At 52.7% G+C, this 16,061-nt stretch overlaps 1 protein-coding gene across 1 annotated transcript in view; it reads left to right on the top strand.

Annotated features, from left to right (window-relative positions):
- ENO3 (enolase 3) overlaps nt 1-5,488 on the top strand; it is a 29,852-nt gene extending 24,364 nt beyond the window's left edge. The window contains exons 9-12 of the mRNA XM_075346734.1: nt 1,765-1,966; nt 3,733-3,841; nt 5,084-5,142; nt 5,316-5,488. Coding sequence (XP_075202849.1) covers nt 1,765-1,966; nt 3,733-3,841; nt 5,084-5,142; nt 5,316-5,385 — 440 coding nt within the window. The 3' untranslated portion in view covers nt 5,386-5,488. The remainder of the gene's footprint in view (nt 1-1,764; nt 1,967-3,732; nt 3,842-5,083; nt 5,143-5,315) is intronic.
- The last annotated feature ends 10,573 nt before the right edge of the window (nt 5,489-16,061 follow it).

The following is a 16,061-nucleotide window of genomic DNA, read 5'->3' on the forward strand; positions in this document are numbered from 1 at the left end:
TAGAAAGGAGCAGAAACCAGGCCCTGGGGTATGATACAGAGAGAAGGGAGCAGAAACCAGGCCCTGGGGGGCGATACAGAGAGAAGGGAGCAGAAACCAGGCCCTGGGGGGTGATACAGAGAGAAGAGAGCAGAAACCAGGCCCTGGGGGGTGATACAGAGAGAAGGGAGCAGAAACCAGGCCCTGGGGGGTGATACAGAGAGAAGGGAGCAGAAACCAGGCCCTGTGGGGCGATACAGAGAGAAGGGAGCAGAAACCAGGCCCTGGGGGGCGATACAGAGAGAAGGGAGCAGAAACCAGGCCCTGGGGGGTGATACAGAGAGAAGAGAGCAGAATCCAGGCCCTGCGGGGGCGATACAGAGAGAAGGGAGCAGAAACCAGGCCCTGGGGGGTGATACAGAGAGAAGGGAGCAGAAACCAGGCCCTGCGGGGGCGATACAGATAGAAGGGAGCAGAAACCAGGCCCTGCGGGGGCGATACAGAGAGAAGGGAGCAGAAACCAGGCCCTGCGGGGTGATACAGAGAGAAGGGAGCAGAAACCAAGCCCTAGGGGGTGATACAGAGAGAAGGGAGCAGAAACCAGGCCCTAGGGGGTGATACAGAGAGAAGGGAGCAGAAACCAAGCCCTAGGGGGTGATACAGAGAGACGGGAGCAGAATCCAGGCCCTGCGGGGTGATACAGATAGAAGGGAGCAGAAACCAAGCCCTAGGGGGTGATACAGAGAGAAGGGAGCAGAAACCAGGCCCTGGGGGGTGATACAAAGAGAAGGGAGCAGAAACCAGGCCCTGCGGGGGTGATATAGAGAGAAGAGAGCAGAAACCAGGCCCTGGGGGGTGATACAAAGAGAAGGGAGCAGAAACCAGGCCCTGCGGGGGTGATATAGAGAGAAGGGAGCAGAAACCAGGTCCTGGGGGGCGATACAGAGAGAAGGGAGCAGAAACCAGGCCCTGGGGGGTGATACAAAGAGAAGGGAGCAGAAACCAGGCCCTGCGGGGGTGATATAGAGAGAAGGGAGCAGAAACCAGGTCCTGGGGGGCGATACAGAGAGAAGGGAGCAGAAACCAGGCCCTGCGGGGGTGATATAGAGAGAAGGGAGCAGAAACCAGGTCCTGGGGGGCGATACAGATAGAATGGAGCAGAAACCAGGCCCTGGGGGGTGATACAGATAGAAGGGAGCAGAAACCAAGCCCTAGGGGGTGATACAGAGAGACGGGAGCAGAATCCAGGCCCTGCGGGTTGATACAGATAGAAGGGAGCAGAAACCAGGCCCTAAGGGGCGATACAGAGAGAAGAGAGCAGAAACCAGGCCCTGGGGGGGTGATACAAAGAGAAGGGAGCAGAAACCAGGCCCTGGGGGGATGATACAGATAGAAAGGAGCAGAAACCAGGCCCTGGGGGTGATACAGAGAGAAGGGAGCAGAAACCAGGCCCTGCAGGGTGATATAGAGAGAAGGGAGCAGAAACCAGGCCCTGGGGGGTGATACAGATAGAAGGGAGTTCTGAGCCTGCCCCACCCCCTACAGGGTAATACAGATTGAAGGGAGTTCTGAGCTGGCCCCACCCCCTGCAGGGTGATACAGATAGTGGGGAGCTGTGAGCCGGCCCCACCCGTTTCAGGGTAATACTAATAGAGGGAAACAGTGAGCTGACTCCGCCCCCTTCAGGGTGGTACAGATAAAAGGCAGCTGTGAGCCAGCCCCGCCCCCTGCAGGGTGGTACAGGTGGAGCAGAACAGGGATAATCTTCTCTTCTTTTCCCGGCAGTGGTCTCCATCGAAGACCCCTTTGACCAGGATGACTGGGAAAACTGGAAGAACTTCCTCTCCACTGTTGATATCCAGATCGTTGGGGATGATTTGACCGTCACAAATCCAAAGAGGATCCAGAAAGCTGTGGAGCAGAAGGCCTGTAACTGCCTCCTGCTAAAGGTCAACCAGATCGGCTCTGTCACCGAGTCCATCCAGGCGTAAGTGACCGTAGCTGCAATCTGTAGTGATGGAAAAGGATTTCTGAATTATGTTCTTTTACCCCCAAATGTATAACATCCAGCTCTGATCAGATGAGACAAAGGAGACCTGTTTGAGCTAAATACAAAACACAATGTGTGGCGGAAAACTAACCCTGTACATCACCCTGATAACACCCTTCCCACCGTCACACATGGTGGAGGCCACATCCTGCTGTGGGGAGACTTTTCTTCAGCAGGGGCAGGGAAGCTGTTGAGAGATGATGGAAATATGGATGGAGCTAAATACAAGACAATGCTAGAGGAAAACCTGTTGGAGGCTAGAGAAGACGTGAGACCGGGGTGTAGGTTCCCCTTCCAGAAGAACAACGACCCTCACATCCTGCAGCGCTACAATTTATGGTTCAGATCATAGCATATTCCTTTGTTTGATCTTCATAAAAAAAAAATCATTAATTGAGCAGGGTCATAGCAAATTCATAGATGACGCATTTCGATGGTACAACGGTCTTAATCGTAACATGTCTATGCTCTGAAGCCTTCAGAATTCGCTTTCAGTATCCAGAAGGCTTCTTCGTTCAATGACGGCTTTCTCCAATCACCGCCTCTCTTAGCTCTGTTATCTCTCTCAAGCCCAAAAAATCAGAAGGAGTCCACATGACAAAGTGTTTCACTGCTCCAGACGTCAATTTCCTCTAATGATATCTGCAACAAGCTCAGAAATATGAGTTTTTAATTTGCGGATAGTACAACCAACATATGGAAGATTGCGACAAATGCAAGACATAAGATGAACCACATATCTGGTCACAATGTATAGAAGAATCAGAGGTCGTAAATTAAGTCTTTTCTCTGTATAGTCGCACATGTTGCCTTTTTTTTTGTACCTCCCTATAAAAATAAATCCAAAAAGGCCATGTGAGAAGTCAGATTAAATGTATTGTCATTGATGGAATCAATAAATTAGAAAATGTTAAATCCAACCCTTTAATATTATGCCAAACTATCAGAAGATCGTCTATGAATCGACCATAGTATGGATTGATGAAATGGATTATATGTAGGAAAAATGTATTGTTGTTCCCATCATGCCACATACAGCACCGCTAAAAAAAAAGCAAAAATTGTGACCTCATTGGGCCCCTTCAATCTGCAAAAAAGCAAAACACTTTGTGCAGATACATCAAAGTCATCTGGACGCCTTCCGAATTTGGGGAAGAGAGGGTTAACAAACCTAAGAAGGCGGTGATTGAAGTAAGTGGTCATTGAGCGAAGAAGCCTTCTGGATACTGAAAGTGAATTCCCGACAACGCACGGATCGTCGCAGAGATTTGATGCTTTTATTCATTTATTTGCAGAGTTCTAAGTTTTTCATGGTTATTTTTGGTTTTCCATAATATTTGGAATTTTTTTTTATATTATTCACGTCATTGATGGGTGCGGCTCATTGTTTTTAAAGGAAGCGGTTTCAGAGTATAAACATGTTACAATTAGGATCGTTGTACAATCGAAACGCGTCAGCTATGACTTTGCTATGACCTTGTTCCATTAATGATTTTCTTATGAAGATTAAAAAAAAGAAGTTTTTAACTTTATTTTTCCACGATCGTCTCTTCACCCTTTCTTCTGTACACTGTAGTTATATTGTCGGTCTAGCGTGGTGATGTTCTCGTCTGATCATACGGGACATAGATGTCTGGCCGCACAGCTCTGACATGACGTGACGATGGTCTCCCTGGTGTAACAGTCTAATTCTATCTTTACAGCTGTAAGTTGGCTCAAACTAATGGATGGGGTGTGATGGTCAGCCATCGCTCTGGAGAGACAGAGGACACCTTCATTGCCGACCTTGTGGTGGGACTCTGCACAGGACAGGTAAGGACAAAAAGAAGTCAGGGAACGTGCACAGGACAGGCGAGGAGGAAGGGAAGACGGGGAGTGTGCACAGGAGAGGCGAGGAGGAAGGGAAGACGGGGGAACGTGCACAGGAGAGGCGAGGAGGAAGGGAAGACGGGGGAACGTGCACAGGACAGGCGAGGAGGAAGGGAAGACGGGGGAACGTGCACAGGACAGGCGAGGAGGAAGGGAAGACGGGGGAACGTGCACAGGACAGGCGAGGAAGAAGGGAAGACGGGGTAACGTGCACAGGACAGGCGAGGAGGAAGGGAAGACGGGGGAACGTGCACAGGACAGGCGAGGAGGAAGGGAAGACGGGGGAACATGCACAGGACAGGCGAGGAGGAAGGGAAGACGGGGAGTGTGCACAGGAGAGGCGAGGAGGATGACAAGACGGGGAGTGTGCACAGGATAGGCGAGGAGGAAGACAAGACGGGGAGTGTGCACAGGATAGGCAAGGAGAAAGGGAAGACGGGGAACGTGCACAGGAGAGGCGAGGAGGATGACAAGACGGGGAGTGTGCACAGGATAGGCGAGGAGGAAGACAAGACGGGGAGTGTGCACAGGAGAGGCGAGGAGTAAGACAAGACGGGGAGTGTGCACAGGAGAGGCGAGGAGGAAGACAAGACGGGGAGTGTGCACAGGAGAGGCGAGGAGGAAGACAAGACGGGGAGTGTGCACAGGACAGGCGAGGAGGAAGACAAGATGGGGAGTGTGCACAGGATAGGCAAGGAGGAAGACAAGACGGGAGTGTGCACAGGACAGGTGAGGAGGAAGGGAAAACGGGGAGTGTGCACAGGACAGGCGAGGAGGAAGGGAAAACGGGGAGTGTGCACAGGACAGGCGAGGAGGAAGACAAGACGGTGAGCATGCACAGGACAGGCGAGGAGGACAAGGACAGGGAGTGTGCACAGGACAGGCGAGGAGGAAGGAAAAACGGGGAGTGTGCACAGGACAGGCAAGGAGGACAAGGACAGGGAGTGTGCACAGGACAGGCGAGGAGGAAGGGAAAACGGGGAGTGTGCACAGGACAGGCGAGGAGGAAGGAAAAACGGGGAGTGTGCACAGGACAGGCAAGGAGGACAAGGACAGGGAGTGTGCACAGGACAGGAGAGAAGGATAAGGACTGTGCACAGGACAGGTGGAAGTCCCTACATATGATTAGCACATCACACACAGAAATACCACCAGAAACAGTAAATATTGTCATTGTTTTCCCAGATTAAGACTGGCGCCCCCTGCAGGTCAGAGAGATTGGCTAAATACAACCAGCTGATGAGGTAAGGCCTGTGCCGCTGCACACCAGACTGCATATATATTATATGTATATATTATGGGTGGATTGTTTGTGGGCATAAACATGAGCTAATAAGGGTCAGTGTCCGCAGCAGCGCTGGAATACACGTATACAAGGACCTGCATGTCTCCCATTAACCACTGATTTCTTCTGCAGAATTGAGGAGGAGCTGGGCGACAAAGCGAAGTTTGCTGGACGTAACTTCAGAAACCCCCGAGCCAAGTAAAGAAAGATGTTCAGATTCTCCTTCCTCATCGGTCACCCCCGGCCCCCTCCACCGACCACCTAAGAGTCCTCTATATATACACCACAGATCCAACATGGCTGCCGTGACCCCCACGTCATCACCTGGAAGAGGGGTGTACACGCACCGTCCATCATCCGCCAGGTCCACGCATTATACGTATAGAACATTTGGTGCAGTAAGAGACACGATCGTCTGGGCCTCCTACTGCACCTCCACGTATAGAGGCCAAGACAGCGAGATATTACTGCCCTCATGACATCACCAGCGTCTACTGATGACATCACACGGAGGGCGGTAGTCACCGATAGCACCAGCTGCCTCACACGGAGGGCGGTAGTCACCGATAGCACCAGCTGCCTTCTTAAAGGTGCGCGACTGGTTCCCCAAAGAACAAATAAACCAGAAATACAAAAAACAAAGTGACTTCTCTACTTATTTTTTTTTGGGGGGGGGGGGGGGGGAGATGTTCTCCCTCATGTGGCACTAAGGGGCATATTTAGCCTTAAATATTGCACCATAGCAAACAGCATAATTATAATATATCACGTATATGGGAAAACCTTAGCAAAAACTATATTTTATTTATGACAAAGTAGATTAAAAACAGAAGGAAAAAGGGATAGTACAGAATGTGACATCTCCCGGATGGGAGTGACAGTGTACGGATACAATAAAGGAGGATAGTACAGAATGTGACATCACCCCGGATGGGAGTGACAGTGTACGGATACAATAAAGGAGGATAGTACAGAATGTGACATCACCCCGGATGGGAGTGACAGTGTACGGATACAATAAAGGAGGATAGTACAGAATGTGACATCTCCCCGGATGGGAGTGACAGTGTACGGATACAATAAAGGGGGATAGTACAGAATGTGACATCTCTATGGATGGGAGTGACAGTGTACGGATATAATAAAGGAGGATAGTACAGAATGTGACATCTCCCCGGATGGGAGTGACAGTGTACGGATACAATAAAGGAGGATAGTACAGAATGTGACATCTCCCCGGATGGGAGTGACAGTGTACGGATACAATAAAGGAGGATAGTACAGAATGTGACATCTCCCCGGAAGGGAGTGACAGTGTACGGATACAATAAAGGAGGATAGTACAGAATGTGACATCTCCCCGGATGGGAGTGACAGTGTACGGATACAATAATGGGGGATAGTACAGAATGTGACATCTCCCCGGATGGGAGTGACAGTGTACGGATACAATAATGGGGGATAGTACAGAATGTGACATCTCCCCGGATGGGAGTTACAGTGTACAGATACAATAATGGGGGATAGTACAGAATGTGACATCTTCCCGGATGGGAGTGACAGTGTACGGATACAATAAAGGGGGATCGTACAGAATGTGACATCACCCCGGATGGGAGTGACAGTGTACGGATACAATAAAGGGGGATTGTTACGAGGGGGACCCGGGGAAGCGTGCCAAGATGGGAAATGGACAGCTTCCACCGGTCAAGGTCCACTGTGCGGTGTAAGGGACCGCTGCTATGGTCAGGAAAGAGTGAGCGGGTTGTTACTAGTGATCGTCTGGAATGTCACAGACGATCTATGTACACCGGTCCGCCCTAACTCGTGAGGGTTGTATGGCTCGGGGCTTCTCGATCGGTGTACCTGTTGCACGGGGACGCACAGAGGTGCCTACGCACGCGTGCCAGCGGGAGTCACAGGATATGGCACGAGGGTAGCACAGAGGTGCCCACGCACGTGTGCTTTCAGTAACCAGGTGAGTCCGGTGGAGACTTGAGGAGCTCACCTGGGACAGGAACACGGCCTGTTGAAGGAGATACTGCCGGAGCTGCAAGGGCAAAGCCCACGAAAGACAATGATGTCTGTACAGTGGCGTGGCAGCACGCTGCCAGACATCCAAACATAGGACAGTCACGCGCCACCATGATGGCAGGGGGAGCTTTTAAGGAGGTGTAGCTCCACCCAAGGGCGGGCGCGAGATGGACGTGACCCAATCAGGATTCGTGACGCCTTTGTCCGGCCAGTCAGGATTCAGCACACCACCAGCCTCGTTATCGGGCCGTGTGATATCAGTGAGCGAATCAGAAGACGTCACGTGGGGCACATACTCATCTTCCTGCCTCTGGGTCATAAAGGCGGGATCCTCGGTTTCACAATGTGCAGAGATAAGGGAAGTCTTACTGCCTCCCTGAGCATACATCCTTTGCACACTGTGCAACCTCCCAGACCCTCTGTGATGCTGAGCAGGAGGGCTCATGGCAGACAAGGGATGGGAGACCACTCCATTCCTTGCAAGGGGAGAACCACTAGGTGTCACCCTTCTTCTGTGTCTCTGAGGAGGCAACTCCTGCAGACTGCGCAGTCTCCCAGACCTTTGGTGCTGCTGAGCAGGAGGGCTTGTGGCAGACAAGGAATGGGGGACCACCTCATTCCTTGCAACAGGAGAGCCACGAGGTGTAACATTACCCCCCTGTCTAGGGCCCCCCCGCCTGCGCTCGAAGGCCACCACCAAACCTGGGGCGTGGACATGATCCTCCAATTCCCAGGACCTATGCTTTGGGCCACGACCGACCCACTCCACGAGGAAGTACCTCTTGCCCTGTACGATTTTTGTTTTTACTAACTTTGCTACTTCTGGGTCATCGGACGAGAAGTCGGCCTGGGACAGCAGGGACCCCGAGGTTTTAGGTCGTACGGGTTTCAGTAGAGATACATGAAACGTATTGGAAATAGCCCAGCATGGAGGGAGCTGGAGTCGATATGCTACCGGGGTTACCTGCTCTATTACCGTAAACGGGCCAAGGTACGTAGGAGCAAACTCGGCTGTCTGTACCGGAAGGTTAATATGTTTAGAAGATAGCCACACTAGGTCACCAGGTGCGAAAGATGGCACAGGATGTGGAAGACCCGCAGGCCTCCGCCTGAACGGTTTATTATACGCACAGGACGTACGGACGCCCATATTCTTCTGTACATCCTGGGCTACCGCCGGCCCCCAATAATGCCTGACCCCTAGGTCTCTGGTCCTGTCAACCCTGAAGTGGGCCCCAACTTTGGAGGCATGATCCCATGACAGCACAACGTTCCGTGAGTCAAAGGAAGTGAGGGTCTTACCAGGTGGCACCTGGTCTTGGGGAGTGGAAATGACCCTCCTCACGCTGACCGTAGGTGAAACAAGACACTGACTTTCTTCCGAAGGTTTCAAACATCGGGTAGCTACATGTCCCCCCTGCCCACAGGCAAAGCAAACGGCCGAGAACCTATGGTAGAGGAGACCACTTTGGAGACTTCCATTGGCTCCACAGAGTCATCAACAGAGCTGGCTGGGAGACCGGTCAGGTGGGAAAGGAGAGTCAGAGGCTCTGTAGACCAGGTAGACGTGGGTGCCGAAGAGACCTCAAGCCTCCGCTCCGCGTGGCGGATGTCTATGCGAGAGGCAAGCCGAATCAAGGCCTCTAAGGTGGTCGGCACGTCACGCGTGGCCAGCGTGTCTTTGACGAACCCTGCCAGACCCTCCCAGAACACAGGGACCAGGACTTTATCTGGCCAGTCCAGCTCTGCGGCGAGTGTCCTGAATTGTACTGCAAAGTCCCCGACTGAAGTGGACCTTTGCCGAAGGCGTAGGAGCCGCAGCGCGGAGTCGTGGGTGACTTGAGGCCCGAGGAACACCTTTCTCATGGCCTCAAGATAAACTGGAAGGTGATTCACCACCCGATCTCCGCGCTCCCACAACAGCATGGACCATTTTAGCGCTTTCCCTGTGAGCAGGGACTGGACGAAGGCTACCTTCGCCTTCTCAGTAGCGTAATCAGTCGTGGACAACTCCAAGTAGGTGGTAACCTGGTTTATGAAACCACGGCACTCAGAGCTGTCCCCGCTGAAGCGCTCTGGGAGCGCAAGGCGAGGCGACCTTCCGCACAATTCCACAGCCTGAGTAGCCACCTGGGTGGCGACTGTTGCTAGAGCAGCCTTATCGGGGGAAGACCGCTCCACTGCTGCCAATCGTGACTCCAACTGCTGCACATAACGCAGCAACTGCTGCTGCTCTTCCGCCATAGCCAGACCTTTGGCACGACCGTAATGTTACGAGGGGGACCCGGGGAAGCGTGCCAAGATGGGGAATGGACAGCTTCCACCGGTCAAGGTCCACTGTGCGGTGTAAGGGACCGCTGCTATGGTCAGGAAAGAGTGAGCGGGTTGCTACTAGTGATCGTCTGGAATGTCACAGACGATCTATGTACACCGGTCCGCCCTAACCCGTGAGGGTTGTATGGCTCGGGGCTTCTCGATCGGTGTACCTGTTGCACGGGGACGCACAGAGGTGCCTACGCACGCGTGCCAGCGGGAGTCACAGGATATGGCACGAGGGTAGCACAGAGGTGCCCACGCACGTGTGCTTTCAATAACCAGGTGAGCCCAGTGGAGACTTGAGGAGCTCACCTGGGACAGGAACACGGCCTGTTGAAGGAGATACTGCCGGAGCAGCAAGGCAGGAACACGGCCTGCAAACCAGGTGCTGCCTGAGCAGCAAGGGCAAAGCCCACGAAAGACAATGACGTCTGTACAGTGGCTTGGCAGCACACTGCCAGACATCCAAACATAGAAGGACGGTCACGCACCGCCATGATGGCAGGGGGAGCTTTTAAGGAGGTGTAGCTCCACCCAAGGGCGGGCGCGAGATGGACGTGACCCAATCAGGATTCGTGACGTCTTGGTCCGGCCAGTCAGGATTCAGCACACCACCAGCCTCGTTATCGGGCCGTGTGATATCAGTGAGCGAATCAGAAGATGTCACGTGGGACACATACTCATCTTCGTGCCTCCGGGTCATAAAGGCGGGATCCTCGGTTTCACAATGTGCAGAGATAAGGGAAGTCTTGCTGCCTCCCTGAGCATCCATCCTTTGCACACTGTGCAACCTCCCAGACCCTCTGTGCTGCTGAGCAGGAGGGCTCGTGGCAGACAAGGGATGGGAGACCACTCCATTCCTTACAAGAGGAGAACCACTAGGTGTCACCCTTCTGCTGTGTCTCCGAGGAAGCAACTCAGGCAGTCTCCCAGACCTTTGGTGCTGCTGAGCAGGAGGGCTCGTGGCAGACAAGGAATGGGGGACCACCTCATTCTTTGCAACAGGAGAGCCACGAGGTGTAACAGGGGATCATACAGAATGTGACATCACCCCGGATGGGAGTGACAGTGTACAGATACAATAAAGGGGGATAGTAAAGAATGTGACATCTCCCTGGATGGGAGTGACAGTGTACAGATACAATAAAGGAGGATAGTACAGAATGTGACATCTCCCCAGATGGGAGTGACAGTGTATGGATACAATAAAGGGGGATAGTACAGAATGTGACATCTCCCCGGATGGGAGTGACAGTGTACGGATACAATAAAGGGGGATAGTACAGAATGTGACATCTCCCTGGATGGGAGTGACAGTGTACAGATACAATAAAGGAGGATAGTACAGAATGTGACATCTCCCTGGATGGGAGTGACAGTGTACAGATACAATAAAGGAGGATAGTACAGAATGTGACATCACCCCAGATGGGAGTGACAGTGTATGGATACAATAAAGGGGGATAGTACAGAATGTGACATCTCCCCGGATGGGAGTGACAGTGTACAGATACAATAAAGGAGGATAGTACAGAATGTGACATCTCCCCGGATGGGAGTGACAGTGTATGGATACAATAAAGGAGGATAGTACAGAATGTGACATCTCCCCAGATGGGAGTGACAGTGTATGGATACAATAAAGGGGATAGTACAGAATGTGACATCTCCCCAGATGGGAGTGACAGTGTATGGATACAATAAAGGGGGATAGTACAGAATGTGACATCTCCCCGGATGGGAGTGACAGTGTACGGATACAATAAAGGGGGATAGTACAGAATGTGACATCTCCCTGGATGGGAGTGACAGTGTACAGATACAATAAAGGAGGATAGTACAGAATGTGACATCTCCCTGGATGGGAGTGACAGTGTACAGATACAATAAAGGAGGATAGTACAGAATGTGACATCACCCCAGATGGGAGTGACAGTGTATGGATACAATAAAGGAGGATAGTACAGAATGTGACATCTCCCCAGATGGGAGTGACAGTGTATGGATACAATAAAGGGGGATAGTACAGAATGTGACATCTCCCCGGATGGGAGTGACAGTGTATGGATACAATAAAGGGGGATAGTACAGAATGTGACATCTCCCCGGATGGGAGTGACAGTGTACAGATACAATAAAGGAGGATAGTACAGAATGTGACATCTCCCTGGATGGGAGTGACAGTGTACGGATACAATAAAGGGGGATAGTACAGAATGTGACATCTCCCTGGATGGGAGTGACAGTGTACAGATACAATAAAGGAGGATAGTACAGAATGTGACATCTCCCCGGATGGGGGTGACAGTGTACGGATACAATAAAGGGGGATAGTACAGAATGTGACATCTCCCCGGATGGGAGTGACAGTGTACAGATACAATAAAGGAGGATAGTACAGAATGTGACATCTCCCCGGATGGGAGTGACAGTGTATGGATACAATAAAGGGGGATAGTACAGAATGTGACATCTCCCCGGATGGGAGTGACAGTGTATGGATACAATAAGGGGGATAGTACAGAATGTGACATCTCCCTGGATGGGAGTGACAGTGTATGGATACAATAAAGGAGGACACTGTATAATTACAGGTGCATATAATTACCTAAATACAGAAAAGCTATGTCAGCTTGTATACTGTACATATTTATTATTATTTTTCTTCTAGTTTTACATTATTTATTGATGAGACCTAAGCCTGTGTGGTATAATGGCTCGCCACTTGTGCACTGTTTGTGGTAATTATATGGACCGTACAGTATCCACCTTTATTGTATCGATGCACTTTCTTTGAGCCCCCAGCCCGGGTGATGTCACAGTCTATAATCCTTATTTCTATCTGTTAAAATATTTTATATCATAAATACGATGTAATTTTAAATATTGATATGATCGTTGTGTGCTCTTATGTGGGTTTTATCTAAGTAAATAATAATATAAAAAAAAATGATGTAGAGGTTCCCCTTATATTTTATAAGAAGCAGAGGTAAAGCAGACAGCTGGGGGCCGGTATAATCAGACTGGGAAGGTCCATGATTATTGGGCCCTTTCCGGCCTAGAAATAGCAGCTTTGTAGCAGCCCCAGAGTTAGATGCATCAGTTCTGGCTGTTCCCAATTACCCTGGTGCGGTGGAAATTGGGGTAATACTTGTGGGGTCGATGTCAGCTGTGTAGCATCAGCTGGCACCAAGCCCAGTGGTTGTAATGGAGAGGAGTCTATCAGACACCTCCACTAGTAACCCAGTAATCCCCCCCCCCCACCCCCCAAAAAAACAGGAAAAAAAAAATAGTCTATTTGAATAAAGACCCCCCCACCCCACCCCACCCCCTCCCTCGCTCATCAATTTATTATCAAAATTTTCCCAAGAGACTTCGCCATAGTCCACGATCCCCGAACGCAGGTCCGGCGACTGAATTGCAGTAAAGAACAGATAAAGATGCTGGGCAATCATCAGAGCTGCCACTGACCAACGTCTGATAATACCGGCCTCCAGCTGTCTGCTTTATCTTGGCCGGTTTCAGAAATAAAGGGGGGATCCCACATCATTATTTTTTTTTATTTATTTAGTTCCCAGCAGCGACCTGCGAGTCAGAGATGCCCCCAGGCGTCTTCCCCAGGTGGTTTCCATCCTTTTCAGAGTTTTTCTTGCCCCCGCCTTCCCCCCCTGTTACGGTCTGCAGACACAATGCTGGAGTTCTCCATTGACTCCCATTATACTCGTTACTCGATTTCAGCGTCCGACCTTCTCCCCTCGAGTATCGCACATTCTAGAGCTCGCTCATCACTTATATACACAATACGGGCACAGAAAGGCCGCCATAATCACACCGGACAGCAATGGAGGGGGGCGTGCGAAGAACAAATGTAAGGAGAGGCAGATGTCCACAGGAGGAAGACCATCGTATAGAGCGCAGGATCCACACCCGCAGAACCAAAGATATTGGGGGCTGCTCCACCCTGGGAGGACGGTGACTGTCACCCAGAATCACCGACAAAAGGTGGGAACATTGTGAGGAACAGGTTTCTTTGAAGCTGCAGAGGGAGAGAAACTCCCTCCTATTTGTATCACCCTGCAGGGGGCGGGGTCACAGCTACCCTCTCCCTGTATCGCCCTGCAGGGGGCAGGGTCACAGCTACCCTCTCCCTGTATCACCCTGCAGGGGGCAGGGGTCACAGCTCCCTCCCATCTGTATCCCCCTGCAGGGGGCGGGGTCAGCTCTCTATCGCCCTGCAGGGGGTGAGGTCACAGCTCCCTTCTCTCTATATCACCCTGCAGTGGGCGGGGTCACAGCTCCTTTTTCTCTGTATCACCCTGCAGGGGGTGGGGTCACAGGTCACTTCCCTTTGTATTACCTGCAGGGGGCAGGGTCACAGCTCCCTTCTCTCTGTATCACCCTGCAGGGGGCAGGGTAATAACTCGCGTCTATCACCCTGCAGGGGGCGGGGTCACAGCTTCATCTCTGTCTCACCCTGCAGGGGGTGGGATCACAGCTTCATCTCTGTCTCACCCTGCAGGGGGTGGGATCACAGCTTCATCTCTGTATCACCCTGCAGGGGGTGGGATCACAGCTTCATCTCTGTCTGACCCTGCAGGGGGAGGAGCAGACTCCTAGCACGCGGCTGTCTAAATTACACTCCTCAATGAAATTACAGCAAGATGAAGGAGCGATGAATGATGGAAGTCACAGAAAGGCACCGAACTGATCTGGAAATGGAAATCTTCTCAACCTCTGGATATCTCAGGAGTCTGAGCCTCGTGCAGAAATCCTGGCCGATGAGCGAGCGGCAGCATGCCAGGGCGCTAGTCACAAGCGGGTGGATGCTCGGACAGGCGCGACTCGTGTACAGCATATAATAATAATAATAATAATTCAGATGTGGGGCTACAGCATTCTCCCGGGAAATCTTCAGGAAAAACGCTTGAGACCTGCACAGACTTCTGTTATACTCAGGTGCTCACGTTGCGTTCATCCAAGCTTCCAACTGCTTGTTCCGAGTATTGGGGGAGGGGAGTGCTCGCTCCTCACGGATCCCGGCACCTGCAGCCTCGGCTGTGATCACTGCGGTTATTGTCATCTGAGGAAGATTCTGCTGCTGAATGTACAAATCATCAGGATCCGCTGCCGGCAGATCCAGTGTAATCACCGACCAGTGACGTCCAGATGTGCTCACCGGAGACGAGTCCAGAGAGGCCGGAGACGAGTCCAGAGAGGCCGCCGCCAGAGACGAGTCCAGAGAGGCCGCCGCCAGAGACGAGTCCAGAGAGGCCGCCGCCAGAGACGAGTCCAGAGAGGCCGCCGCCAGAGACGAGTCCAGAGAGGCCGCCGCCAGAGACGAGTCCAGAGAGGCCACCACCACTGGAGACGAGTCCAGAGAGGCCACCACCACTGGAGACGAGTCCAGAGAGGCCACCGCCACCACCACTGGAGACGAGTCCAGAGAGGCCACCGCCACCACCACTGGAGACGAGTCCAGAGAGGCCGCCGCCACCACCACTGGAGACGAGTCCAGAGAGGCCGCCGCCACCACCACTGGAGACGAGTCCAGAGAGGCCGCCGCCACCACCACTGGAGACGAGTCCAGAGAGGCCGCCGCCACCACCACTGGAGACGAGTCCAGAGAGGCGGCCGCCATCACTGGAGACTGTTTACACCACACAGGCTGCTCATAGTAGTAATAGTAACACGTGGCCTGTGGTTGTCATGTGAAAAACCCTCCTGTCCCACACTGGAGAAGTATCTGCACCACGGGGGCCTCCATTGAAGCATCTTGTGCTGCAAGTGAAATTAGTTGCCACATACTGAGCCCAAAGCATCAAACATCTACAACAACATTCAGAAAGTGTCTCCCTGACCTCATGTCACTGTTCACAAAGGCCATCATTGTCCAGAGAACCTCCCACCAATCCTACACCCGGGATTACAGGGTGTGACAACTCCAGGCTGCATATTTCTCATACTACCGTGTGCAGCCTACACCCCCAAAAACTGAGCCCGAGGGCTGCGGCACCTCCGGACCAGTCTCCCGAGGGCTGCGGCGCCTCCAGACCAGTCTCCCGAGGGCTGCGGCGCCTCCAGACCAGTCTCCCGAGGGCTGCGGCGCCTCCAGACCAGTCTCCCGAGGGCTGCGGCGCCTCCAGACCAGTCTCCCGAGGGCTGCGGCGCCTCCAGACCAGTCTCCCGAGGGCTGCGGCGCCTCCAGACCAGTCTCCCGAGGGCTGCGGCGCCTCCAGACCAGTCTCCCGAGGGCTGCGGCGCCTCCAGACCAGTCTCCCGAGGGCTGCGGCGCCTCCAGACCAGTCTCCCGAGGGCTGCGGCGCCTCCAGACCAGTCTCCCGAGGGCTGCGGCGCCTCCAGACCAGTCTCCCGAGGGCTGCGGCGCCTCCAGACCAGTCTCCCGAGGGCTGCGGCGCCTCCAGACCAGTCTCCCGAGGGCTGCGGCGCCTCCAGACCAGTCTCCCGAGGGCTGCGGCGCCTCCAGACCAGTCTCCCGAGGGCTGCGGCGCCTCCAGACCAGTCTCCCGA

This window comes from Anomaloglossus baeobatrachus, chromosome 4 (assembly GCF_048569485.1).
Source record: "Anomaloglossus baeobatrachus isolate aAnoBae1 chromosome 4, aAnoBae1.hap1, whole genome shotgun sequence".
NCBI lineage: Eukaryota > Metazoa > Chordata > Amphibia > Anura > Aromobatidae > Anomaloglossus > Anomaloglossus baeobatrachus.